The 27,171-nt window shown below is 42.6% G+C and overlaps 2 protein-coding genes across 3 annotated transcripts; both read left to right on the top strand.

The window, feature by feature from the left end:
• The first annotated feature begins 615 nt into the window (after positions 1-615).
• ACYP1 (acylphosphatase 1) lies at positions 616-1,593 on the top strand. Its single transcript, XM_082484987.1, has 2 exons — positions 616-721; positions 1,183-1,593. Exons 1-2 carry the CDS (start codon positions 638-640, stop codon positions 1,396-1,398), a joined length of 300 nt encoding a protein of 99 aa, XP_082341113.1. The 5' UTR covers positions 616-637; the 3' UTR covers positions 1,399-1,593.
• A 785-nt stretch (positions 1,594-2,378) lies between these two features.
• Positions 2,379-27,092, top strand: MLH3 (mutL homolog 3; the record flags this gene model as incomplete). Of its 2 annotated transcripts, XM_082485255.1 has the most annotated exons (11): positions 2,379-5,670; positions 9,965-10,035; positions 11,049-11,153; positions 13,016-13,088; positions 13,739-13,810; positions 14,834-14,942; positions 22,811-22,970; positions 24,171-24,194; positions 24,407-24,488; positions 25,813-25,964; positions 26,619-27,092. In XM_082485255.1, the coding sequence occupies 11 exons, from the start codon at positions 2,379-2,381 to the stop codon at positions 26,688-26,690; spliced, it is 4,212 nt and encodes a 1,403-aa protein (XP_082341381.1). In that variant the 3' UTR covers positions 26,691-27,092. The 2 variants fall into 2 exon arrangements, with proteins under 2 accessions (XP_082341381.1, XP_082341382.1); XM_082485256.1 differs by lacking the exons at positions 9,965-10,035; positions 11,049-11,153; positions 13,016-13,088.
• Between the last annotated feature and the right edge of the window lie 79 nt (positions 27,093-27,171).

Below are 27,171 nucleotides of genomic sequence, written 5' to 3'. Positions count from 1 at the left end.
AGTGTGGTACACAGCTGTCCGGCAAAGCTCGGTACAATCTTCCCGTGGCTCGTTCTACCGCATCCCCCGAAGCGTGCCAGGCACCCAGGCCACAGGCCGGCCCCGCGGGGCGGGCGGCGTTACCTGCGGGACAACGGCCGGCGCTCCGCCCGGCCACCTCAGCAAGCTGCGTCGCCTCCCGTTTCGCTCACTGGTCTGCCATGGCCCCAGAGACCCGACACCGCCTCCTGCCCTTCGCCCTCGCCCCGAGGCAGCGCGGAGCCCTGGCTCGCCGCTCCCCGCCCGCCGCCCCGGGACGGCTGTTGCCTGGAGACGGGCACGCGAATGCCAGTTCCTGCGCCGCTCTCGCCAGCGAGTGGCCTCTCTATGGTTCCGCCGCAACACTCCTCTGCCACTCCCCTCTCCGGAGGACCCCACCTCTATGGGGGAAAGGGGATTGGCCGGCAGGCGAGCCGATATGCATTACTCATGAGGCCGTTAATGAGGGACGAGCCCCCTCCTAGGCCGCTCGGGGGGCCTGGCTCTTCATTGGCCCCCAGGGCCGGGCGAGGCCACGCCCCCTCCGCGAGAACCGCGCCGCGCAGGCGCAGCGGGGTGTTGCGGCGGCGGCGGCGGCAGAAGGAAAGAGGCGGCCGCCATGGCGGAGGGCGAGGGCTTGGTCTCGGTGGATTATGAGGTGTCCGGCAAGGTCCAGGGTGTTTTCTTCCGCAAGTACACCCAGGTGCAGGGCGTGGCGTGGTCTGGCGTGGCGTGGTCTGGCGTGGCGTGGTCTGGCGTGGCGTGGTCTGGTCTGGTCTGGTCTGGTCTGGCGTGGCGTGGTCCTTCCTCCTGGGGTGCGCGGTGCCCTCTATCAGTGCTGCAGTGGTTCCTTTGGGCGCCTCAGCGGGGCTGCATGGCAGCCATGGCCCAGGCTCTGGCTGCTTGTGGGTGGGGGTTGTCCTCGCTCAGTGCTGCGTGATGTAAGCACAACTGAAAAGTGCATTTGAGCCCCAGTTTTTCGTGTGAAACAGTTTAACGAGGAGTTTGGTGAATCCTCTGCTGCTTCCCTGCTGCCCGAGCCAGAGGAACTTGCTCGGAGGTCTGTGTCTTTATCTGTAAAATCCGACTCCTGTGTGTGAGTGTCTTTCTGTAGCTGTCCTATGGTTGGGATCGATCTCATTTTGCTCTGTGTTGTCTTCTCAGGGGGAGGCAAAGAGGCTGGGGCTCGTTGGCTGGGTGCAAAACACGAGCCACGGCACCGTGCGAGGGCAGATCCAGGGTCCGACAGCCAGGGTACGGGAGCTGCAGGAATGGCTGAGGAAGATAGGAAGCCCCCAGTCCCGCATCAGCCGAACCGAATTCAGCAATGAGAAGGCGATTGCGGCGCTGGAGCACAAGGACTTCCAGATTTTGAAATAACTTCGTGCCGGGAAGATGCAAAACAGGGAGCGTGAGCTGCCCTCAGTGAAACGTTTTCTGCCCCCCCCCCCCCCCCCTTCTCCCTGTTCCTTCTGTATCCAGCTCTAGAGAACTCTCAGAAACGATGTATTTTTGTTGCAGAACTTTATTTATCCCCCCCCCGGCTCGTTTTAGAATAAAATTGCTTGGAGCGTCTTGTGTGCATCTATCATACGAGGGGGTGGGGGGTTGGGGGGTTGGGGTTGAGTGGATCACAGGCCTTGCTTGGGACGTCAGGGGGACTACGACTCCCAGCAGGCCTAGCGCCCGCCAGGTGCGGGCGCTAGGCCTGCTGGGAGTCGTAGTCCTCGTCTCAGGACGCTTCCGCACATGCGCTCTGCGCTCCCTGCCCAGGCCGTCGCTCCTTTCGTTTACCCTCCTGAGGAGACGCGTGTGGGCCCGGTAACTCGCCACGGTTGGTCTCGCGCCGCGGCCGTTGTGGGGCTACTGAGGCGGGGGGGAGTGTGTGAATAGCGGAGGTGCCATCTCCGGACGCTGCAGTTTTTGTGAGGAGACTGAGGTAAAAACGAAAGCAAAGCAGCGCTGCCTGCTTCTGGGTGCTGCCTTCTGTGTGGTTTTGATGCAAGTGGAAGCAGAAGGCTTTTGGTTGCAGATCCTTTGAGCTTGGCCTTCTCTGGGTTTTGGTGTATTAAGCTTGAGAATCGTGTATGTTGTTGGTAAGGAGTGTAGACTCACGTTCTGGCTGATTACCCTGAAGGCACCAAGGATGTGGAGTCAAAGCCTGAGCAGAGGAGTAATCACAGAAAAAGTCTTTGACTACCAGGAAAAGTATATTTATGAAGGTGAATGCAATAAATAAAAGTGTTTTTTCAGGTCTTTAATTTGCATTTCTCCTTTTTTTTCCTCTCCAGTTGTTTTAAGGAGCATGGAGGAGTGAGCTTCCTGAAGTTTCTTGAGTTTCTCGTCTTTCTGATTTTGACATGATCAAATGTTTGGTGGAAGATGTGCGAGCCAGGCTGCGTTCTGGAGTGACTATCAACTCTCTGGGGCAGTGCGTTGAGGAGCTTGTCCTCAATAGCATCGATGCCAAAGCAACATGTGTAGCTATCAGGGTGGATTTGGAAGCTTTTAAGATCCAGGTGGTGGACAATGGCTCCGGGATGGGGAGAGAGGACTTAAATGCAATGGGAAAGCGGTACTTCACCAGCAAGTGCAGCTCAGTGGGAGACTTGGAGAACCTGAAGTTCTATGGCTTTAGAGGAGAGGCTGTGGCAAGCATAGCCAACATGGCCAGCGTAGTGGAAGTTTCATCTAAGACCAGCAGGACAGCAAACACATTTGTGAAACTGTTTCACAATGGGCAAGCACTGGAAGTCTGCGAAGCTGAATTGAGCAGACCAAGTGGTGGAACTACAGTCACTGTGTGTAATCTGTTCCATCAGTTACCGGTGAGGAGAAAGTGTATGGGTCCTGTGTTGGAATTTGAGAGAGTGAGACAGAAAGTAGAGGCTATTTCGCTGATGCACCCCTCTGTTTCACTCTCTTTAAGGAACGATGCTTCTTGTTCTATGGTGCTTCAACTCCCTAAGACAAGAGATGTATATTCCCGGTTTTGTCAAATTTATGGACTGGGCAGATCCCAGAAGTTACGAGAAATAAATTATAAGTCTGGGGGATTTGAGCTAAGTGGTTATATCAGTACTGAAGGACATTACAACAAGAATATGCAGTTCTTGTATGTGAATAGGAGGCTTGTTTTAAAGACGAGACTACATAAGCTAATTGATTTTTTATTAAGAAAGGAAAGTGTCATTTGCAAGGCAAAAAGTGGCCCTGCGAGCAGACAGGCTAGTTCAAGCCCTGGTCGCCATCGTTGTGGCCCAGAGTTGTACGGGATCTTTATTCTCAATGTGACCTGTGCGTACAGTGACTATGATGTGTGTCTGGAACCTGCAAAAACTCTAATCGAGTTCCAGAATTGGGACGTTCTTCTAACTTGCATAGAAGAAGGAGTGAAAATATTTTTGAAACGAGAACATTTATTTATTGAACCATGTAGTGAGGACATCAGAGAATTTAATGAAGATAATGACTTTTGTTTATATAATGCTGCAGCTCTCAAGCCCTCGCTCTCTGACAAGAGCAGCATCCAAGACAGTTTTAAGAAAGCATGTGATGAAATTGTGGATTCCTATGAAATATGTAACTTGCAGTCAAAAGATGTCAAAAGGAAATCTGTGACTGGAAAAAAACCTTCAAATCTTATAGAGTCAGATAAAAATCTACAGGAAACTGAAATTGCCCCAAATCACAAGATTGCTGAACCGTCTGATCCATGTAGAAACAACAATGTGGAGATTCCACTGCTAAGCAAAGATGACACAGCTTCTGATTTCATTATATCAAATATCTCGGAGCAGGAGCCAAAAGACACCAACAGTTCCCAAAATACGTCTGATACTCATTTGAAACCTTCAGAAAATCTTCGTTCCTCTTTTAGTGGAGGGGCCAGATCAGAAACAAGAAAAATAGACAGTTGTGGTGACCTGCAGCATTGCACAGAGAATTACATAAAAGACGTGGGAAGCCAGCAAGGCAAAGTAGTACAGAAAAGCAATACGGTCCACATCTTAAATAATGATGTTATTCAATCACCGACTGATAGAGAAGACCCTACTGAAACAACAATGGGACCTGAAACTGTCTCTGGAAGTTCATTGATGCGATACTGTAGTGCAAGAAGAGGAGACAGGGAAACAGCTGAAGTGATAGATGATTCTGGAAGAGGGGCTGTTAGTTCAATACCGTTAAAATTGTGCTCTACAGGCACAACACATGTTATGCAAAATGAGCCCCTACATGAATGTGAACAAACAGAAACAAATCTTGAATTAAACATGCAGTGTGGACCTGGGCCTGTCAGTGCCAAGAATATTTTTGGCCACAAAGTGAATTTTCCAATTCAGTCTTCAAATGCTAAGGATATTTCCAGTAATACAAATAAAGAATATACACCTCCTTACACCAGAGAAGTATACATTGCTGATGGTAATGAGCGGTTAGAGAACAAAACTTTGTCAGATCAGGTGAGTGAGGGGATAGGTATGCCTATTGCCACCAGTAAAAGGCATGAGACATCGAATGTCACAGAATTGCCACTGGCAACTGCTTCAGGTATTCCTCACGATAAAGTTATAAAAAGCACTAGAAGACAAATAGCTGTGCCGAGATCTCAGCCCTCGAAGAAGCTGAGCTTGTCCACACAGCTGGGTTCATTAGAAAAGTTCAGGAGATACTATGGAAGAGTCAAGTGTACGCTACCAACACCGTTGTCAGAGCGGAGTGAATTCGATCTCCCAGTTTTTAATTTACAAGCTGATTGTGACTTTTCAAAGAATGAGAATGACAACCATGGTAGTTTGAGTGCTTGTGAAACTCCGGCTTTGGAAGATACAGATTCTAATAGTAGTAGCCAAGTTTTTGGCTCTTTGGTAGAGACTTTATTCTGCAGTGGAGAAACTTCACAGGACAAACAAGCCTTTTGTCAGAGTTCTTTGACGTTGTCTGATTACTCTCAGGTTAGTAAAAAAAATACAGGTTGTAAAAGATCTCCAGGGTCATTATCATCCAAACTGTCCAAAATGAAAAGTGACCACAAAGTAATAGAACAACTTGGTGAACAATCCCAAACAGATTCAGGTAGAAAAGATGACTGCTCTTTTGATCTTGAGTCTTCAAATAATGATTTTTTGTACAATTCTTGTCAAACATTTTCCTCAGTGGAAAAGATGAGGGAAAGTAATTACAGCATTTCTAAGGGGGATACATGCTGGCAATCAGGTGGTACAAGAGCAGAGTCCATGAAAAGTACTGTCAGCCCATCCCCACTCAGCAGCGTAGAAGGGGAGTACACAGTCTCTTCAAGCATCATTTTATCATTACCTGCTAAAAAAGATTGTACTAACATCATCTGCAATTATAAAAGTACATTAGACGAATCCTCAAAACAAAATTTGAAAGACACTGACGTTCCCCATATGACCTCCCCAAGTAACTTGGAATTCTCTGCAGACAACACAAGCACGGGCAATCCCAGGAATGATTTGTGGTGTTCTGACTGGCTGCAAGATTTTGATGTTTCATCAGGTAGGACAATATACATCAATACAGCAACTGGACTGAGCACCTATGGCACTCCTCCTACTGAAGGATTTCAAGCTGCCTGCATTCAAGATATAACAACAATGGCTGTGAATGTTGTCTCAAAGAATGGTAAGAGGGGTGGTGGTGATTGTCGTTGTACAAATGGGAGGAGGAGAACTGTTTGTGTTCTGCTGCGTGCATAAAATATCTTGCTGACAGCACCTGACAGTTTATACTGAAATATCCACTACCTTACATGTAGTAGCTCTATGGAAAACAGGAAATTGTTGGAGACTATGGAGACAGTAAAACATTAACATTCAAGATATTAAAAGATAATTTTTAATAAGACGATAAAAAGAAATGCTAGCACCTTGTCAATTAATAGGCAGCTGACTGGGCATCATGACATTTACTGTGATCACAGTTATATAAAATCTTTGTTATATAAAAGCGAGGGATACATTTTAAGTGTACTACAAAATTTTTGTGCTTTTTAACATTTTGTCCTAGCTGCATACACAATTTAAAACAACCCTTGAAAAATGAACATAAATCTACTCTTCATTGAGAACATGTAGTCTCCTTTCCGCAGATGTTGGAAGGCTGTTCCTTCACACTTTGTAGGAGCTACATCTCCTACAGCTTTGTAGGACGTGTACAGTGTTGTTGGTGGTTTGGTGATGGACGTTTTCCAGGGGTGACAGGACACTACACTGTATTGGTTTGTCAGTGGTGTGGTGTTTGTGAGTCCTTATTGATCTGTCTGTTGGGTTTGGCTTTCTCTGTTTTCCTGATCTGGCTCGGCAGAATTCAGTCTTTGGTGATTTTCCCTTCAATGGATTTGTCTTTGTTCAAAGTTGTTCCTTGGTTTGTCTATAGGTGCATTTTATGAATGAAGATGCAGCCGTTTGTCACATAGACCTTATTTTCTACTGTATAATTTGTTTTGAAAAAGTAGTTTAGACTTCTTTCTAGATAGTTCTCCTGTGAAATATTTGTCTAATCAAACATGATAGCCTCTGGTTTGTTCCATTTACTTCCTTCTTTGTCACCAGTCATAGAAACACTGGTGCAATGGGTGTTTCGGTTGTTAAGCTATTCCCTTTTAAGTATTGATGACAATAATTGTTAATCTGTTGCGTTCCACTGAAGTAAATTTGTTACAAGGAGAAGAACATCACTGTTTTTATTAGGCAAAATTACTTGCAAGTACACTCCTTGACTAACACTTTAAATTTCTGTGGTTTACGAGTTTCTGTTGTCCTCAGTGCTGTTTAGTAGCCAGCTGAAGCACTGAGATGTGGAACTTGACCTTCTATCCAAAATGTTTGGATAGTGCATTCATGTTTATGAAGAGAATACCTCACATAACCCTATGCTTTCAGATTATGTATAGTCTGTAGTCTTTGAAGACATATATTGTGTTGCATTTTTTTACCTCCGATGGCATTATTCCTTCTTAGCCTTATCATTGGTGTTACTCTCCATTGTATCAATGGTGCCACTCTTTTGTAACCCTGTCAGTGGTGTTATTCTTTGGTGGGATGGCTACTGCAGCTTTTTTGCTTCTCTTAGGTTGAAGGTCAGACCTCCCAAACCTTCACAAGGTGTTTGGACCCTGGCTAGACCCTGTATATCTTAGATTTTCAAAGTTCAACAAACATGTTGTTTCACACATTTTCCAAGCAAAGGATATTAATTCTCTTTAGTCATAGGAATAAACATAACTGTGTCCTAACACAGCATTTATGTCTCTTCATGTTGAACACTTGTTTTGGATTGCTGTTAAGGTCTAGGAGTGGAATAATTTCTTCGCTTGCTATGTATGCTTTCATTTTGCTTTTTAGAGTAGTGTCAGTAACTCCATGGTGTTGACTTACAATTTCACAAGCCCGTGATTTATTAAGAACAGCATCTCATACACAAATTTAGGGAAATTACGCTTGTTGGTGGCAGGTGGAAGGAGGTAAGAATAATCCATATCCTCTTTTCCATGACAGCGGTGACCGTCTGCTGTTTTTTCCAGTCACATGCCATGTGCACAACAGAAATGCTAGGTTTTGTAGGTTAGACTCAGGCATCTTTGTACTGATTAAACTGATTGCTACAGGAAAATTTATCAAGCTTCATTTCACCATCAGATGCCTCTTTGAATAACCTAATACTATGCATTCATAGTAGGTTGACATACCAGTTCAGCTTGGTCTTCATTGTTATGCCAGCTACGTTTGCATTTTTTGTTACTTTTATTACTTTATTGACTGATATGTCATTACACCAATATATTTTAATGATCTAATTGAGGCAACTGAAAATGAATACTCAAGTGTGGTAATTGTATGTGGTTTGCGTGTATAAAGTAGATACATTATTACCCTCAGCACCTTTTCTGATATGACTTGTCAGAAAAATCACATTAATAATATCTCTGCCAGCTCTGAATTCTCACTGGCCTTAGGGCAAGAAAATCCTAGCTTTGTGAAAAATGTATGTCCTGAACAAGGATTTTCCCTGCAGCAAGAGGCAGGGAAATGAATCTTTGTTGATGATTCTATCTATAAAATACTGGACTTCAGTTCACGTAGATGATAGATGCTTCTGTGGACTTGAGGGATAATATCTTTGAATGATAATAGCTATAAAAGTTCTGTCAAAGTCTGAATTAGGTGGCATTTGTCAACTTGCCACAGTTTACCAGGAACTACATCGGGCCATCTTGTCCTCTATTCTGGGCTTTGTGACAGTGGGATGCTGAATTACTCTCCCATGCTGCTTCCAGTTTGGATTCTTGAAAGGATTCTCATTCCCCAGGGTAGGATCATCACTGGTCCTTACTGGGATGGAGGAACAGTCAGGAGTCTATGGACTGGCCTAGCATCTCGTAGAACCTTTTCATACTGAGCTTATCAGCACGCAGCTGGTTTTCTTTGGCGTTATCACTCAGCCGCTTTTCCTGAATGCACACCCTTAATTTCTTTGTAGAAAGGAACTTTATTAATTCATTATTATTTCACAAAGAATAGAAGTCTGAATTGTACCAAAGGAAGGGTGAAATGTTTACCACTGCGCTGGAAATCTGAGCCACTTTTCTTAATAATCTCGATAACAGTGCTGCTTTGTAATATCATTAAATCATTTCTGGGTGGGTAGGAACATGTTGTTAGGCTTACTCTGATATCTCATGTGGTCTCACTGACATAGTTTTCAGTTTTACAAGTTCCTGATAACTGTATTAAGTATTGATAGGAGTGGTGATAGACTGACAGTTTTGCCACACCCTAAAAGAGGGAAGTTAAAAGTGTTTTGATATCTGACAGAATTTACTACATACCTCCTCTTTCCTTTGGGGATAACACTTGTGATTGCACTAATTCTGGAAGTAATTCTTATGTTATTAACTCTGCAGCCATTTTTCAAGAAGGACAGTCTTGCAGAAGCCACAGTAATATTTTAAAATAATACATTTCCTGATGTGAGTGTGTCTGATAATTATCAGCTTTTTACATACATTTCTCAATGTTAGATTGCAAAATGTGCAAGATACTCTAATTTGTACAGGGCTAAGCACATGCTCCTTTATAAGAATATAATACTTGTATAGCTTTTTGTAATTTTGCATGCCTTTGAATCTGCAGCAGTAAATTTATATTGTGTTTAGGGATTCAGTTCAGGTGCCATCCCTTTAGAAGTGAGATTGTGCTACCCTTCCTTCCTAGACCTCGAAAAGAGAAGACTCTAGCAAGCCAGGATCTGAGAGGTAGGGACGGCTTTCCAGGACACAGCGTTCTTTGGTTAGGAAAAAAAAAAAAATCAAAGAATTCTCCCAGGTGTCCCAACAGGAACCCAGAATTACTCAAGGTCTGTTAACAATGGGACCGTGTGAGTCATCTCAAATCTAGAACTGGAAAAAAAAAATCTTTTAGGGTTGAAGGCAGGTTAGGGGATACTTATTTACAGGATGAAATACCCAGTTCTTTGTTGAATTATGTCAGTAGTTTAAAGACTGATTACCTACTCCCTTCTTTGTACTTGTTCCAACCTTGGAATGTGAAAAATAGTTTCAATCCTCACCATTTTTTTTGCGGTGGAAATGATGAAATCATCTTTTTGGTATGTGGCTTTGTCCAGAGGGAGTGGGTAGCTAAACAGGTCTTTCTTTCCCTCCTTCTCCCTCCACTGCATTTCAAGGGCCTGTTGAATTGTGCTGCAGCATGTTTAGGAGTCAGAAAGCTGCAGTGTTCTTCCGAGTTAAAGACAACAATAAAGAAGCCCAGTCTCATATTCCATTTTTTATTTTTACGTTCTCCCCTTTTTATGATGGGAAAAAATATAATAATACTTGTGTGAGGTAGAAGTACCCAATGCCCCTTCTATTGGTGGATGGTGGTAGTCCCTGTATTATCTATGCGTTCTTTCCTAGATGATGAAGGGGAGTCTCTCCAGTCATTGCTTTCAGAATGGGATAATCCTGTTTTTGTTCCCTGCCCAGAGGTAAGTTTTATCTTGCATCTCGTGCTAAAATAGGAGTCAGTTTAGCCTTCTGTTGTTTCCTGACATGGGGACTAAAATTGCAAATATTGTAACTGTTGCATATAAGTTATTCAGCGATATATTAACTATAGACCTGGACATTATGTGTTTTTATAGACTATTTATATGTATGTCATTGTTGTAGATTTATTCAAAGTGAGAGAAGCAGGTATCAGGCTAATCTTTTGCCTTATATCATTTCAAAAGCAAAACATTATTGTAAGCTGTCTTTCCCTCTACAGAGAGTCGTCTTAGTATCAAAAGTTAAAGGATGGCAAAACTGTAATACAGTGTCTGTCTTCTTTCTGGACAGAGTTAAAATAACCCAGCTTTCTTCTCTGGGATGCAACGGATCTTAAAAGTGTATTTTACTATACTCATTTTTATAGCCTGGCAGGATTATAGCATGTGAGAGGGAAACAATGTTGGAGCTTTTAGAAAAACTTCCTTTGTTGTCATGAGGTAGTATTATCTTTAATCATCATCTTGTGTGTGTGTAAACATATGTATGTAACCATTTCCACCTGCAAACAATAGGGATGGAGTAGCAAACCACGTGCTGTTGAGTTTCTGAAAAGGAACAGTTCTGTTCAGTTTTTGCTGTGACCTGTACTCTGACTCATTTCAGGATAATACATCTTTTGTAATGCAATCCATTGAGAGCTCACGTAGGCTGATAATTAACTTCAGGTTTTCTGATAGGTACTTTAAATCGACTGAATGTATTGAAGTTAGCAGCTAATATCCAGATGGAAAAGTATATGGGGATGGAAGCGGAGGGATTGCTGGATAGTATCTTTAGCTAGTGCTTTTCTTGTGTAGAAAGACTGGTTTGTCAAAATACAGAGTTATTTCCAGTTTTTCTTAAAGCTGGTTTATTTGGTGTATTCTGTGTGTGTGTCTGGGTTTGTTTTTGTTTTTGTTTTTTTTCATATCCTTTATTGCCTACTCGATCTGTAATTCTGTTTTTATAGATTGCTGTTGATGTGACCAGCAGTCAGGCTGACAATCTGGCTGTGAAAATTCACAATATCTTGTATCCTTATCGTTTCACCAAAGACATGGTTCATTCAATGCAGGTACAATATGATCTATTACTAGTTTTTACCCCCAAATTCCCACACAGCAGATGGGATTTGCTGATGTTTCTGCCTGATGGGAAAGAGGTATCCAGGGAAATAGTTCGTATCCCTAATTTTCACAAGCACAAACAGAATTCTTGGTTGCTGTGTGATACCAGCAGACACATATGTCATGCCCAATCTTAGTATCATCTCATGATTAGTCAGCTATCTGCAAGTGACTCTAAAATTCCTTGACTGTATGGTTAAATCAAATTAAGAGGCAATCCTGTTACTGCTGCTTAGAAACACCGTTAACTAAATGATATTCCAATGGGCATTTTTTTTTATTTATTGTAGGCATTTGCTTAGTTTGTATTCCTCTGAAATCTGTCCTGTATATTCCAATGTTATTGACCTTAGAAATTTAGTTCTTCAGCAGAGTGGTTTCAAAAGTAAATCCCAGATTTTGTGGAAAGACTTGAAATTTCACTTTAAGATTTATGTCTCCCCTGAAAAGTGATTCTTAAAAATAGCATCTTAGCATCAAGTTTAACTGGTTTAGTGCTTCTTTAGCAAATGTTTTGAATGTTACCTTAAAAGCTAGTATAAATGTATGGCTTCAGCTTACATTATTTTATGGTTTGCCTGGATGGAAATGCCAAAGTGGATTCTCTTCCTCTCTTGCATCCCAGTGACAAAAGGCTTACAGGCCCAGTTAGCATTATTCTCATGCAGTCAGGTTGCTGTCTTTGAGATTGCAGGTTCTAACTGTGTGGGGCATGGTAATGTTGATCTCCAGGGTGGACAAGGATCCAAAGTATTCCCTTGCTTATGTTGCATGTGCAAGAATAACGGGAATAAATAAAGTTACTGCAGTAAACAAATTATGTTTCAAAAAGACAGGAGAGGAAAGGTGGAAAATGGAAGGTACCATTTTTCTGTTTACTCATAATAAGAACTGTTCTTTAAAACTTACTGAGTGGTTCTGTGATTAACTTTACCTGCGTAATGTTTTCCTTTGTTTGTTTTTAAGAAGGTAAAGCTAGAAGAAGTTACCACATCCCATCTCTGAAGAAGCTAAATACTGCCTTCAGTACACTATAACAATTTTGACAATCTCTGTAGAAAAGACCAAAAGCACAAAATGTTGCATCGTTCCACAGGAAAAGAATAAAAAGAATCATTAATATCTTGCATCCTTGTAGAGAAATAGGATCATCTATTCATTTTTACCTAGGAGGTGAACAATGCACATGTTGCAAGACAGAATTTGGAGTGAGCTCTATCTATGTGACCTGGGGAGAAATTCCTCCCTAACACCAGATCTGTTAATTTAAATCCAACAGTAAGATACTGAAAGTATTGTGCTTTTGGTGATATCAGCAAATCAAATACTCAGAGTTGCTGTGCACAGCTTTAATTCCCAACTCAAGGAGGCTTCTACTCAAGCATTTAATCCATTCTGTAAATTTCCAGCTCCACCTTAGAACAATTAGAGCTCTTGCCCTTATGACTCTCTTTGAAAAAATTGATCCAGAATTATTTTCATGGATATTTTGAAACTTTCTCTTAGTTCCAGAGTAAACTGTTTCATGAGCGATTTATGGTCATTTAACCTCCTGCCAGTATTGTCTTTTAGCCTTTTCCATATTTGACCTCCCACTGTATTTATAGAGAGTAATTACATACCTTCTCAGTCTGAGTTTTGCTAGGCCAATTTTTTTAAGCCTTTGGGATTGGAAAATATCTCCACTCCCCTAATCATTCTACTAGCTGTTTGTTGTGCTTGATCCATTTTGGTTGTCATCTTCTTTTGTTTACTTTCATTTAAAAAATAATTTTATAACTGGGTAATGATTTTTCTGAGTATCTTATAGGTTCTTCAGCAAGTGGACAATAAATTTATTGCTTGTTTAATCAACACTAGGAATGAAATGGATAAACAGGCAGGTAAGAGTGGTTATTAACATGAAATTGAGGTGGCTGTCAGGTGCAGTTAGACTGCAGAGGGAACACTGTCCTGTTTATATTCTCTTCTTGCCTTGGGATGATATTGTGAGTAGAGGAAAATGTTAGTCTTCACTTGAAATTTCCTGGATCTTCTTTATCTTTATTTTGGACATTGTTGAATGTTCCTACTGCCTTCAGATTGGTGTTACAAAAATAGATTGTACTCAAATTACTAACATCTTTCAGACTCTGTTCACAGTGTCTGGACATATTAATTGTTGAGGCTTGCTGAAGCTGTACAAAAAAGGCATTCAAACCCAGTAGTTTTCGTAACATTTTTAAAGACTATTAAACAGAACAGCTTGTGAGTGGCCTCAGCTCTCATTCTGGGGTTAGATGAAGATGTCAATAGACAAGAGTTTCAGACTTAATCTAATTACCTTAATTTAAATGCCAGTTTGGATCACTAAATTTCTGTTCTGTAGTGACTTAATGTTCTGCCAACACAGCTGCCTCCTCACTTTATTTCTGTAAAACTGGCTGATAGTTATCTTCTAAATGTGGCCTCTAGAGAGTGGTCATTCTTCCCAACCTGTGCAGTTGTCTGGTACAAAGTTGCCTATTTCTCATCTCTTGTGGTACGTGTTTAGATGGAAACCTCTTGATTTTGGTGGACCAGCATGCAGCTCATGAACGGATCCGCTTGGAGCAGCTTATTGCAGGTGAGAATTCAGATAATCTTAGCAAGAAAGATAATCAGTGCACAGAAAAGTACAAACGAGCTGCCTGAAAGGCAAAGCTTGCTAAGTAACTTATTGTAATGATCAATCTGGGGTGTATGAAACCAATAGGATATTCATTTGTTGTCTTTTATCCTGATCCCTAGGAGAGTGCAGACTGTTCAGTATCTGTAGTAGTCATAGTATTGGCAGCTAAAAATCGTTACAGTGTTTCCAAAAATAGAAGATATACTCCCTACCCACAGAACTATCAAACTAAAATAGTTCTGACATAATGAAAGAGCAGGAAGACTGATAGGAAAAACAATGAAGAGGAAATAGAACAACATCAATAAGATTATGTGGTTATGCTGTGAAGAATAAGACACGGGATGCAGAGTAAAGAGCATAGTTCATTCGGTTCCTTTTTTAGCTGAATACTGTGCTTAAAGCCTGAAATTTCCACAATCTGAAACTGTTTGCAAAGGGATAATGGTCTTCTCTGTAAGCTCATTAGCCGTTGGTTTCAGTATTAAAAAGCACAATAGCCATCCATCAAGTACTTAAAAATCATTGACCTTCTCTTTCATCAATAAAGACTGCGCAGTTCTTGCAGAGAGGGTTCCAGGAACTCTGCTCCTTTTGGTCAGGTACTGAAAAAAAGTTAAAGACTGAATAGAGAAATGCTTGATGAATAGTATTTTATTGCCATTTATATCAGACTTTTCTGTGGAAAAATTTCTCTCTGTGAGTTGGACTAAATATACAGTAGGTTTTTTTTTTGCTATTTAGGGTGACTCTTTTTTGGAACTGGTGGGAAAAAACAAAGTGGCATTAACCAGCCCTTCCCCAGAGACTAGATGTCTGGTTTGTGACATTCCCAGTCCTCCACAAGTTGCAGGAGAAGGCATTCTTTGGTCACTTTTTAATCCAAACAGAGGACTACATGCCAAACCATAGGGTCATTGAGGGTAATGGCTGCGTAAATATTCTAAGAGAGGATACTTCTAAACGATTCATTCACAGATTCCTATGAGAAGGAAGCTGCAGCATATGGCAAGAAGAAATTACTGTCCTCCTCCATCTCTCCCCCTTTGGAGATTGAAGTTACAGAAGAACAAAGAAGATTTCTACGGTTAGTAATGGCCAGTAGCTCTAAATTTTGGGAATGGCTCTGTTGACCAGGAAGATCTATATCTCTATATGTATTGCTAGGTTACCGTGAAGCTCAGGAAAGCAGCTGTTGATTCTTTCCTGAGCCGAGATCAGTTGGCTATATCTGTGCTGAGGAAAATAGGTGTGTTTCTCAGGCAGGTCGTTACAACATCTCAAGACAAAACCATGTGGTGTGCCATCTCTGTGCTGCTGCAATGTGCTCTGGTTTCCCTGGGAAAGTAAACCTTCATGTGTGGGCCAGGAGAGTGCCAAAGCAGTCTCTGACAGATCTTAGTGTCTGGGGCTCAGGACTTGGGAGTGCACACTGGAGTGCAGCACCCATAGTGTCGATCTAGTGACTGATTTAACAGGCTCTGTTTGAGAAGAGCAGGATGGGGTATGGAAAGTTTCTATTGTGAATCCTTCAAAAATGCATTCTTTAATCCTACGTGCTTGCCAAGAGTAACTAATGAACAGTTTCCCGAATGTTTCAGAATGGTGGCCTAGCTACTATTAGGATATTTAACTTTTGTACAGCGAGAGTTTAGATGCAGATTTGTTGTTGGACTATTGGAGACCTACTGGACACTAATCAGACTTTTTTCCCCCCAAATGCCTACTTGTCACCTGCCACGTGCATTTGTGGTTTTTTTTCCCTGCATTGTGCTTCATTTTCAGGTGAAGTTCTATCTTAACAGTCAGAGGACTACCTTACTATTCTCAAACTGCTCTTTTTTGTGATGCCTTTGGCAAACTCAACAGCTTTTAAATCACTACTCGTTAAAATTGTTGCCTATTATAGGGATACATTTATTTGGTGTAAAGCCCTTTTTGGGTGTATTCCAATCATAACAGTATCACTGCTGTATCCGTTTGGTAACTTTTTTGTGTGACAACAGCCAATACCAGAAATTCCAAAGAGAAGTGTAAAGCACTGTTACGTTCCACCTGTCTTAGGGAAAAATGTGAGAACATAACCATTCCTGTTCATGTAATTCAGTAATACAGGCCCAGGCCCAGGAGACCAGCTTCAGTGAAGGTAAGGCCTCACTGGGGAAGGGGATCACGGCGGATAAGGCCGGTAAAGGGCTCTTTTGAGGGCTCTCGTAGCCGGGAAAAGCGGCTAGCTCGTGTCGGAACCGGCAGCTCGGGAGCGGGCTGCTGACGCGGCAGGGGCGGAGACAACGTCAGGCGCGGCAGTTCTAAACGGGCGGCCAGTGGGCGTCACCCAGGCCCTCACTGCGGCACCGTAGCGGGAGGGGGCGAACAGGGCGCAACTTTTCGCAGGTAGGTCACTGAAAGCCCTGCGTCTGAGCTGAGCGCAAGCTGGGCAAGCGCAAGCAGAGGAACATCGGTGTGCAGGGGCACGGGCTCAGGGCTTGCGGGAAGCTGACAGCAGAGATTCAGCACCTCCCGCCACAAGAGAAGAACGTGCCCCCAAAACGGTCAAGAGCTGCTGCAAGAAAGAATGTGGGAACTCAGACCGAGCTCCCACGAAAGCATGTGGCTGTGCAGGTTTCAGGCTGCAACGAATGCCTGAGCCTGGCACTGCTCTCACAGGGAGCCAGTGACACTGCCTGCATACGGTGTGATCAAGTAAATTATCTGCTCAGGCAGGTGGTCGAACTGAAGGAAGAGGTAGAAAGGTTAAGAACTATCAGAGACTGTGAAAACGAAATAGACTGGTGGAACCATACCCTGAGGCAAAGGCAGCAGGAAGAGGCTCCATTGGAAGTGGATGATCCCCTTCCCTCCTGTCACCAGGTGGAAGGAGAGAACTTAAGGGATAAGGGGGAGTGGAGTCAGATCCCTCCCCGGAGAGGCAAGCGGAACCCCTCACAGCCCCCCTCACCATCCCAATTGCCCTTGCAGAATAGGTATGGGGCTTTGGAAATCGAAGACCAGGCGATTGAGGATGGAAAGGATGATCCATCCAGTGAGGTGCCCAGTGCTGGGCACTCACCCCGCTGCCTCAGGACTTCCTCAACCAAGAAAGAAAGGAAGGTAATTGTGGTAGGTGACTCCCTTCTGAGGGGAACAGAGGGCCCTATCTGTAGACCGGACCCATCCCACAGGGAAGTCAGCTGCCTCCCTGGGGCCAGAATTAAGGAGAAAACTCCCTTCTCTGGTTAAGACATCAGATTACTACCCACTACTGATATTTCAGGTAGGTGGTGATGAGGTAGGTACCAGAAGTCTAAGGGCAATGAAGTATGACTTTAGGGCCCTGGGACGGCTGGTTAAGGGATCGGGAGCACAAATAGTGTTCTCCTCTATCCCACCATTTGCAGGGGTTGACGAGGGGATAAATAGGAGGAGTCAGGAAATTAACTCCTGGCTCCGAGACTGGTGTATCCAGCAGAACTTTGGCTTTTTTGATCATGGGCTCATCTACAGGAAACCAGGCATGCTGGCAACAGGTGGGGGAAGCCTAACCCGAAGGGGAAGAAAGATCCTGGGACAAGAGCTAGCAGGGCTCATCTATAGGGCTTTAAACTAGGTTTGAAGGGGGATGGGGATGAAACCAGGATTACAAAAGTGGTGCCTGGGAGAAGTGTACCAGTGCTTCTGGGTAAAAGTGTTAGCAAGGTCTTGCAGCCTGTCCCAGTGGTGGTGGGGGATGGTGAATTGTGTGACAGCAAAGACATGAGGGGTAGTGATAATTTGCTAGCTACATTAGTGTCTGAGTATGATCAGGTGCGAATTAGGGCTTGTCCCCCTAAGAAAGTGGCAGGACAATTAGCCCAGCTGAAGTGTATCTATACTAATGCACGCAGCATGGGAAATAAACAGGAGGAGCTGGAGGCCATTGTACAGCAAGGAAACTATGATATAGCTGCCATCACAGAAACATGGTGGGAGGACATACACAAGTGGAGTGCTGTAATTGATGGCTACCAATTCTTCAAAAAGGATAGGCAAGGAAGGAGAGGTGGTGGGGTGGCCCTCTATGCTAGGGGCAGTTTTGAATGTCTGGAACTTAACAGTGTGGATGGCAGTGTTGAGTGTGTATGGATAAGAATTAAGGGGGAGGCCAATAAGGCAGACATCGTGATGGGAGTTTGTTATAGACCTCCCAATCAGGATGTAGAAGCTGATGAAGTATTCTATAAGCAGCTGGCAGAGGTCTCACAATCATCTGCCCTTATTCTTGTGGGGGACTTCAACTTCCCAGACGTCTGCTGGAAATACTACGCAGCAGAGAGGGAACAGTCATGGAGGTTCCTGGAGTGTGTGGAAGACAACTTCCTAACACAGCTGGTGAAGGAACCAACTAGGGGAAGTGCCCTACTGGACCTACTGTTTGTTAACAGAGAAGGTCTTGTGGGGGATGTAAAGGTTGGAGGTCGACTTGGGCAGAGTGATCACGAAATGATAGAATTTTCAATTCTTGATCAAGTAAGGCGGGGAGCCAGCATAACTGCCACCTTGGATTTCCGAAGGGCAGGCTTTAGCCTGTTTAGGAGCATGGTAGAGAGTGTCCCTTGGGAGGCAGTTTTGAAGAGCAAAGGTGCCCAGGAAGGCTGGGCATACTTCAAGCAGGTGCTCTTAAAAGTGCAGGAGAAGGCCATCCCCTTGTCTCGAAAAATGAGCAGACGGGGAAGACGACCAGCCTGGCTAAATAGAGAACTTTGGCTGGACCTCAGGAAAAAAAGGAAAGTTTACATTCTCTGGAAAAGGGGGTTGGCAACTTATGAGGACTATCAAGATATAACAAAGCTATGTAGGGGGAAAATGAGAAGGGCCAAAGCTCAATCAGAACTCAGCTTGGCTACTGCAGTTAAAGACAATAAGAAGAGATTCTTTGAGTTTATCAATAGAAAAAGGAAGACTAGGGAAAATGTAGGCCCACTGGTGAATGAGACAGGTGCCCTAGTGGTGGAAGACACAGAGAAGGCAAGTTACTGAATGCCTTCTTTTCTTCGGTCTTCACTGCTAAAGCTGTCCCTCATGAATCCCATACTCTGAAGGCAAAGGGGAAGGTCTGGAGAGAGGAAGATTTTCCCTCAGTTGAAGAGGACCGTGTCAGAGACCACTTGGCCAAGCTGGACATTCACAAGTCCATGGGCCCTGATGGCATGCATCCGCGAGTGCTGAGAGAGCTGGTGGATGTTATTGCTAGACCACTCTCCATCGTCTTTGAACGGTCATGGAGAACAGGAGAGGTGCCTGAGGACTGGAGGAAGGCTGACATCACTCCGATCTTCAAAAAAGGCAAGAAGGAGGACCCAGGGAACTACAGACCAGTTAGTCTCACCTCTGTCCCTGGGAAGGTAATGGAGTGACTCATTCTGGATGTCATCTCCAAACACGTTGAGGAACAGGAAGTTATTGGAAGTGGTCAACATGGATTTACCAAGGGTAAATCATGCTTGACCAATCTGATAGCTTTCTATGATGTTATACCTGGTTGGCTGGATGAGGAGAGAGTCGTGGATGTCATCTACCTTTACTTTAGCAAGGCTTTTGACACTGTCTCCCATGACATCCTCATTAGGAAGCTGAGGAAGTATGGGCTAGATGAGGTGACAGTGAGGTGGATTGAGAGTTGGCTGTGGGACAGAACTCAGAGGGTTGTGATCAGCGGCAGAGTCTAGTTGGAGGCCTGTAACCAGTGGTGTCCCCCAGGGGTCGATACTCGGTTTTGTTTAATATATTCATTAATGACCTGGATGAGGGGACAGAGTGTATCCTCAGCAAGTTTGCTGATGATACCAAACTGGGTGAGGTGGCTGACACCCCAGAGGGCCGCGCTGCCATCCAGTGTGACCTGGACAGGCCGGAGAGCTGGGCAGAGAAGAACCTAATGAGGTTCAACAAAAGCAAGTACAAGGTCCTGCACCTGGGGAGGAAGAATGAATGCTAGGCACCAGTATAGGTTAGGGACGGACCTGCTGGGAAGTAGCTCGGAGGAGAAGGATCTGGGGGTTGTGGTAGACAGTAAATTATCCATGGCCCAGCAATGTGCTCTTGTCGCCAAAAAGGCCAATGGAATCCTGGGCTGCATAGGGAAGAGTGTGGCCAGTAGGTCGAGGGAGGTCATTCTCCCCCTCTACTCTGCACTGGTGAGGCCACAACTGGAATACTGTGTCCAATTTTGGGCTCCCCAGTTCAAGAGGGACAGGGAACTGCTGGAGCAAGTCCAGCGAAGGGCAACTAAGATGATTAAGGGCTTGGAGCATCTGCCTTATGAGGAAAGGCTGAGAGAGCTGGGACTCTTTAGTCTGGAGTAGAGAAGGCTGAGGGGAGACCTTATTATGGCTTACAAGTATCTAAAGGGTGGGTTGAAGGAGGATGAAGCCAGGCTCTTTTCAACGGTTCCCAGTGACAGGACGAGGGGTAACGGGCACAAGTTAGTACACAAGAAGTTCCGTTCAAATACACGGAAAAACTTCTTTACGGTGAGGGTGACAGAGCACTGGAACAGGCTGCCCAGGGAGGTTGTGGAGTCCCCTTCTCTGGAGATTTTCAAGACCCGCCTGGATGCAGTCCTGAGTAATGTGCTCTAGGCAATCCTGCTTTAGCAGGGGAGTTGGACTAGATGATCTCTAGAGGTCCCTTCCAACTCTGAAAATTCTGTGATTCTGTGAATATTTGGTTGCCTTTGTTCGCATCTCTTAATGATGTTCTTGCTAACATCACAGTATTTACAATGCCTCTTGTTCAACTTCAAATTATTTTTGCACTTATCTTTTAATGTCTTCCATTTCTGATATATCTGCTTTTGAGACTGGATGGCCAAAATTGAGTACAAAATACCAAGTGAGGGTATACCATTGATTTATACAGTAGCTTTGCAGTTGTGCCTGTGTTTCTGTCTATTATATCCACACCTGATATTTTGTCTGCTTTTTTGGCTACTGCTGATTGCATGAATTGCTCGTTTATTGAATAATCATGACAATGAAACAGAGTTGTTTGTGGGGTATTTTTAAAATTTTGCTATTTGTGTGCCAACAAAATGTACAACTAGATCAAATTATTCCTGATGATTTGCATTTATTTGTCTTCAGGAGCAGTGAATTCAGTTTTTCTGTCCATTTTTGTCCATTTTTTGTTATACCTTTTTTATTCATCCTACTGATTTCATTCATAATTTTTCTACTTGTTTTAAGTTCTGATTGAGTTCAACATCATCTTTAGTCTCAGCTAACGTAAATAATTTTGTGTTTTCTACAGAATTGCCTGCTTGACCATGCCCCTTCTTTTTTTACACATCATTAGTAAACAATTATGAAGATACACTGACCAACTGTTGCCAGCATACCTCTTTTCTGTAGTCTCTAAATCATGACAAATGTTACTTCTGTGTCCATGACAACTTTTTGCATTTCTAGCCACTTTTAAGAGGTGTCATTAGAGGCTTTTTGAAAGACCAAATAAATTCTGTGAGCTACTTTTCTTCATCAGCTAAATCACAAACATACTACAAAAATCAGTAAGATAAAGTAAGTCAGAGAAGTGTGGTTTTCTTTTAAGGATACTGGTTAAATTATTCAGTACTGTGAGATGCCAGTTGTGGTTTTCAGTTATAGCTTAAGATAATTGGTTCAAGAAGCTTACTGATGCTGGCATATGCTGGTGCTAGTTTACTGGTGCTTTTATTATGTTGCTCTTCAATTTATCAGTGTTTATTGGCAGTTCATCTCTTTACAATCACTCTGTGAGACTATCCTTATGAAAAAGTTACAAATAAAAAGTATCATGTAAAAATCTAAACTCTGTTGTTATTTTTGCTGGCAGAGTATGACTATATTCTGTGGTGAAGTTTGATATAGTGAAATAAACTAACGTCCCTAAAAGACCTTTCTGTTCAGCTATGCTTGCTATTTAATAGTTCAGATGGACCTCTGGTTCACCTGCAGCTTAGATTCTGTTATTTGTCTACTAAGCATTGTTCTGTTGACTCTCTTGAACTTCCTTTTTTTTTTCCCCCCCTGAAAAAAAAAAAAGGCCTGATTGACTTCAATAGCTGCTTGGATTCTGTCATTTCACCACAATGGGCTTTTTCTGTCTTTCTCTGCTCTTACTGAAGGCTATACATGTCTTCTTTTTTTTGGGGTGGAATTACACAAATCATCTCCATATGGAGGCTAATAATTGTACTATTCTCGTGACTGATTTTACTAAGTTTAGATTACCTTCTTTTTTGTTCAAAGAATCTCTTGTCTAAAATTGACTTTCATCACCTTTTGTTTTAAGTGTTTTAAGTTAATAAAATAAACTATATATTGTTAGTTATTTTCATTTTGAAGACAAGTTCTCATCTGACTGTGAAGTCCCATTTTTGTGTGTATTTTTCAATCCACAGGGTAACATATGTCAGATTAACTAGAGATTGCTCTTTCCTGGGTTCTCTTTCCTTAATGGGATATAAAATTCATTAAACCAGCATAAATTTCTTAGAAAACTTTTTTTCTTTGTAAGTATTTGCAGTTACATGTGAATTGAAATGACAGTTTTTTAGGTTAGACTTAAAGGAGTCTTTATGCTGCGTAATTTCAATATTTGGAGTATTTATATGTTGAACCAGACACCTTGTGCATCTTTAGAAAAGACGGATTTATAAATTTAGACATGCAGCTTCTCTTCACATAGTACAGGAACTCTTAGGTCTTGTGGTTGTGGAACATGAAATATGCACAGTTGATTGCAGTGAAAAATCATGGCTGAATGTAGGCTGAAAGGGCAAAATTACTTGGAATCTCGTGATGCATGGATTTAGAGATTGGAAGCTGTTGCAGGAAGAAACATATATGGGGACTACAGAAATATTTACGCATACTGTTGAGACATAGCTACTGTGGTTGATGTCTTATTTCTTGGTTGTTTTTTTTTTTTCCTCAGATGCTGTTACAAAAATTTAGAGGACTTGGGTCTTGAATTATCATTTCCTGAGACCAACAGTTCCTTGATTCTAGTGAGGAAAGTGCCGCTGTGTTTTATAGAAAGAGAAGCCAATGAAATACGACGGAAAAGACAACCTGTCACTAAAAGCATTGTGGAGGTTAGCTGTGGATATGGGTGAAATTGTGATACTTGTTCTGTATTAATGGCCCAGGATATTAGAGTATCTCTGTTATGAGGGAGACAGTGAGGTCCCTTGAAAGATGTGGGTGCCATCCCTTTTAGCAGCTAAATAGTCCCACAACTGAAATCTCTGATCTACAACAGAAATGATAGGAGACTGTTTCAGACTTGGACTAGCGGAGAAGCTAAGAAAAATAGTATATAGTCCAGGTGTTTCAACACTGTAGGGCTCGTGAATGCTTGAATGAACAGTGAAATGATTAATATTGCTGATACAGAAATATTATTTGTTAGGATTTAAAGTTGTTTTCATGAAATCTCTACATGGGTAGTGCAGCTTTCTAAAAGCTGCTGTTCCAGATGTTCTGCAGTTTGAGGAAGGAATTGCTGAACTGATTACTTGCAGTTTCCATTGTAAACAATTCTCCACAATCGTAACTGTTTCAAGGACTCCTTAAAAATGATTTCTGGAGTACCATATTCAGCCACTAGGCTGAGCCATTGTTAATTAGTCCGGTCTTGCCATACATGCCTTTTGATTTGAAAAGAAGAAACAGAGAAGATGATTCATCTCATTAAATTTTCTTTTCCAACCTTGCTGTAATCGGGAAGCACTCAAAATGCACTCTCCTGGTGTGATTTGGGAGCCAAGACCACCAAAAGTGGTGGAGGAGGGGATCAGGTCTGTGCCTCACGAGCACTTATTCTTAGCTGACGCCTTGATATCTCATGATTGTTTTGGCAGATCTATTCTGCAGTCTTTTTTACTTTAATGAGGACTGGTAGCACCTATTCATGATTGATTATGAATTCATTGCATTTTAGACATCAGAAACAAAATCCACATGGACTATTATCCAAATAAGAAAGGGCAGCTGTTCAAAGATGACACACATTCATTGCACTCTGAGGTATATGAGTTCCATTATACCCATGCTACAGAGAGGAAACTGATGCAGAGAGAAACCAAGTGATTAGTCTAAAGTCTGATAAGATACTTGTGAGAGGTCAGGACTTGCACCTCAATCTTTCACACTGTGGTCAGTGTACTAGCAATGGCATAATTTTTCCCAGTTCTGGCACTTACACAGTAAATTATATACAGATGTGGACAAAGCAGGGTATGGGCAGTGAAAGGCAGAAATAGCAGCTGATGATATTACCTTTTTCTTTCCAGGAGCTTATTCAAGAACAAGTTGAGGTGAGTTGCTGTCTGTTGCTGCTGTCTGTTGACTATAATAATGCAAAACTTTCTACATGAACCAAAGGGAATAAGTGTGTTAAGCCTCAAATGAAAGAGGTGGACTTGATAATCCACTAGCTTTTCCTCATTTTTAGTTTCCTTTGTGTTACAGTTCTTCCTTTTTCTCATATTAAATGGAAAGTAAGATGATGTTTCCTTACGACTTTTAGCTAGTGCAGACCACAGGAGGAGGAGCACGAGGGACACTGCCTCTGACGTTCCTGAAGGTGTTAGCTTCCCAGGCCTGTCATGGTAGGGAAACTGTACTGTTTTCTTTTTTTCTTTTTTTTTTTTTTTTTTAAACCTTTCTGTCTCTGCACAACATCCTCCCTGGGGAGGTGGTTTCAGAATGTGTTTGCAAGAATTCCAGGATTACAGACTGTGTGTTACATAGGGATGAGGAGATAATGGTCTTTTTTATGGACAGCACTGTGAGGGACAAGCAACACTGCTCTGATTTATTCCTGTATGGGAATAACTTTCCAACCCTCGTGTGAAACACAGATAGAATACAGTTCTGAGATGCACTCATCCATGTGAACTCTAAACCATTCAAACAGCAGCTCTATGAGGGGGCAAGGGTAGTTGCTGGAATCTGCTTGAAAGCAAGCAGGAAAGAAGACTTAAGACACTCTTCCCAAAAAGCATTTTTTATTTCATATAAGTATCAAAAGTGCTAGTTTAAGTGTGCCTGTGACCTTTGAAGTATTTTTGGAAGGAGCGTGGTAAGAATTTACATCTTCTAAGGGACTATGGCTTTCCAGCACCTAGAAATGAGCAGACCTTACAGGTACAGACTGCAGTAGCTCTAGCCTCTGTGGCAGTTCCTGTGCCATATTCAGCATTAACAAGATTAACGCTGAGGGGGTAAATGTGAACCAAAAGCATCTATTTTCACTGCATTCTGCAAATGGCAGACAATATTTATCTTCTTTTATATCTAAAAAAAGTCCCATGGCTGAAAGGCAGATTGCAGATGGTCTTGTGCATCTCTGAAGGCTAGAGATTTCAAACATCTCTGAAATGACTCCCTAATGTTCTTCTTGGATTTGCTCTGGGTGTCATTAAGTGCTCACTTGTGAGAAAGGACTTAGTGGCAGGGCTACCATTTGGTCTTGGAACTGATGCCTGTCAGTGGCAGGCACACAGAACTGATAAAACCTAAACCACGGCAACAGCTGTTATCAGTTCCATAGTACTTTTTTATTTGCGAACTGGTTGCATCTTCAGCTGTAACACACACGCCCCCCGCAAAAAAGAAAGGAAAACAAAAAAAAGCCCATTGCATTTTGCAATGTCATCTGGAAAGTCAAAACCTAATAATCTTACCATCCATCAGACTTGGGTTAGGTGAACATTTAGGTCGTGGAAAGCTGATCCTTATGCAGTAGGCTGGTTAATTGAGCTAAACCCTAAGTCTGCCATACTGCAGCCTTTGGGCTGCCTTTGCAGCGTCCCAGCTAATCTTTGGGAGCTGCCCTGTTTTCTGTGAAAAACACAGCTATGGAGGGAAGTCTGCTGGGTGGTTTGAACTCTCTTTGGCAGCACGTGCAATAATTTGTATCTTTTTTTTCAGGAGCTATTAAGTTTAATGAGCATTTGACTCTGGAAGAGAGCTGCAGGCTTATTGAAGCTTTGTCATCTTGCCAGCTGCCTTTCCAGTGTGCTCATGGAAGACCTTCCATGATGCCTCTTGCAGACACAGACCATCTACCGCAGGAAAAGCAGGTACTGTGTGGGACACAGATATGCCTTTGATAATCCATACTCTGGATTATCAGAGCCATGTCGTGCATGTGTCTGTTAGAACTACAGTGGGCCAGTTTGAAACCATCACCACTGGCTGCATCTTACTTCGATTTTTACATAGCAGTTACCAATAAAATAAAACTTCAGAACATTAAACCTCTGTCCTGCAAACGCTTTAGCAAGGATCTTACCATATTTCATGTGAATGGTCACATTGACTTGAATGGGGTCCCCTAGTCCTTGAAGTTAAACATGTATTTAAAGTGTTAGCAGTTTTTAAGTGTAAAACTTGGAAAACATGTCAATTCTGATATTCTACTAGTGGTAAAGATGCTAATTAAACAAATGTATACTTCCCCAAAGTCTAAGATGCTATAAAATGGGGAAAAAAAAAAGAAAAAAAAAAAAAAAAAGAGCAGCATTTAAATAAAAAAAAAAAGTCATTACTCCTTCCCTTTTTCTATTACTGTGCTATATTAAATTATGAAATAGGATTCTGTTGAAAGTCAGGTGGGACTTTGAATTAGACATTAAAACAACTTGGGAATGACTATATTAGGACAAAGAGTATGGAGGCATTGAAGCTCATTTACTTAGTTATGATTTAGTGCTTTTCAATTTTTCTCCCTCCAGCCTAAACCTAATTTGGCTAGACTGCGGAAGATGGTGCGAGCGTGGCACCTATTTGGAAAAAAAAGACCCTAATCAAAGCTGCAGCCACTGGAAGTGTTGGGATGATCCAGGTTCCCCTGTTGTTAAGACAACAATACACTATGTGGAGCCAACTTTCTGAGCCAGTGTGGTCACCAAAGTTCTGCTCTGACTACTGACCTAAGAAGCGGAGACCAGCCAGGAGAACATGGCAGGAGCCCACCCTTGTAGCCTGGAGAAGCACCAACGTTCAGGAATTACATTGTAAGCCTGGGCCTTATGTCAGCGCTTGACTATCGGAGGCAAGAACTTGCAGCCACTCACAGTTACTAAAGTGCTTTTTCTCTGCAACTACAGCAAGACTATGCGTAATAGAGAAGAGAGTTTTAATTAATGTATTTTATAGTGCTTTGAAAATGGGGAGGTATTTATTAATAAAACTAACACTAAACTCTTTCTGTGGGCTCATGGCAGTGGCTGGAATGAGGACTGACTAGCTTCATGTTATATATAGGCCAACTTAGGATCAAAAAAC

Source organism: Vanellus vanellus, assembly GCF_965231255.1.
Source record: "Vanellus vanellus genome assembly, chromosome: 6".
Taxonomy (NCBI): domain Eukaryota; kingdom Metazoa; phylum Chordata; class Aves; order Charadriiformes; family Charadriidae; genus Vanellus; species Vanellus vanellus.
The sequence above is the reverse complement of the archived record's forward strand: the minus strand, read 5'-3'. Positions and strand labels throughout refer to the sequence as shown.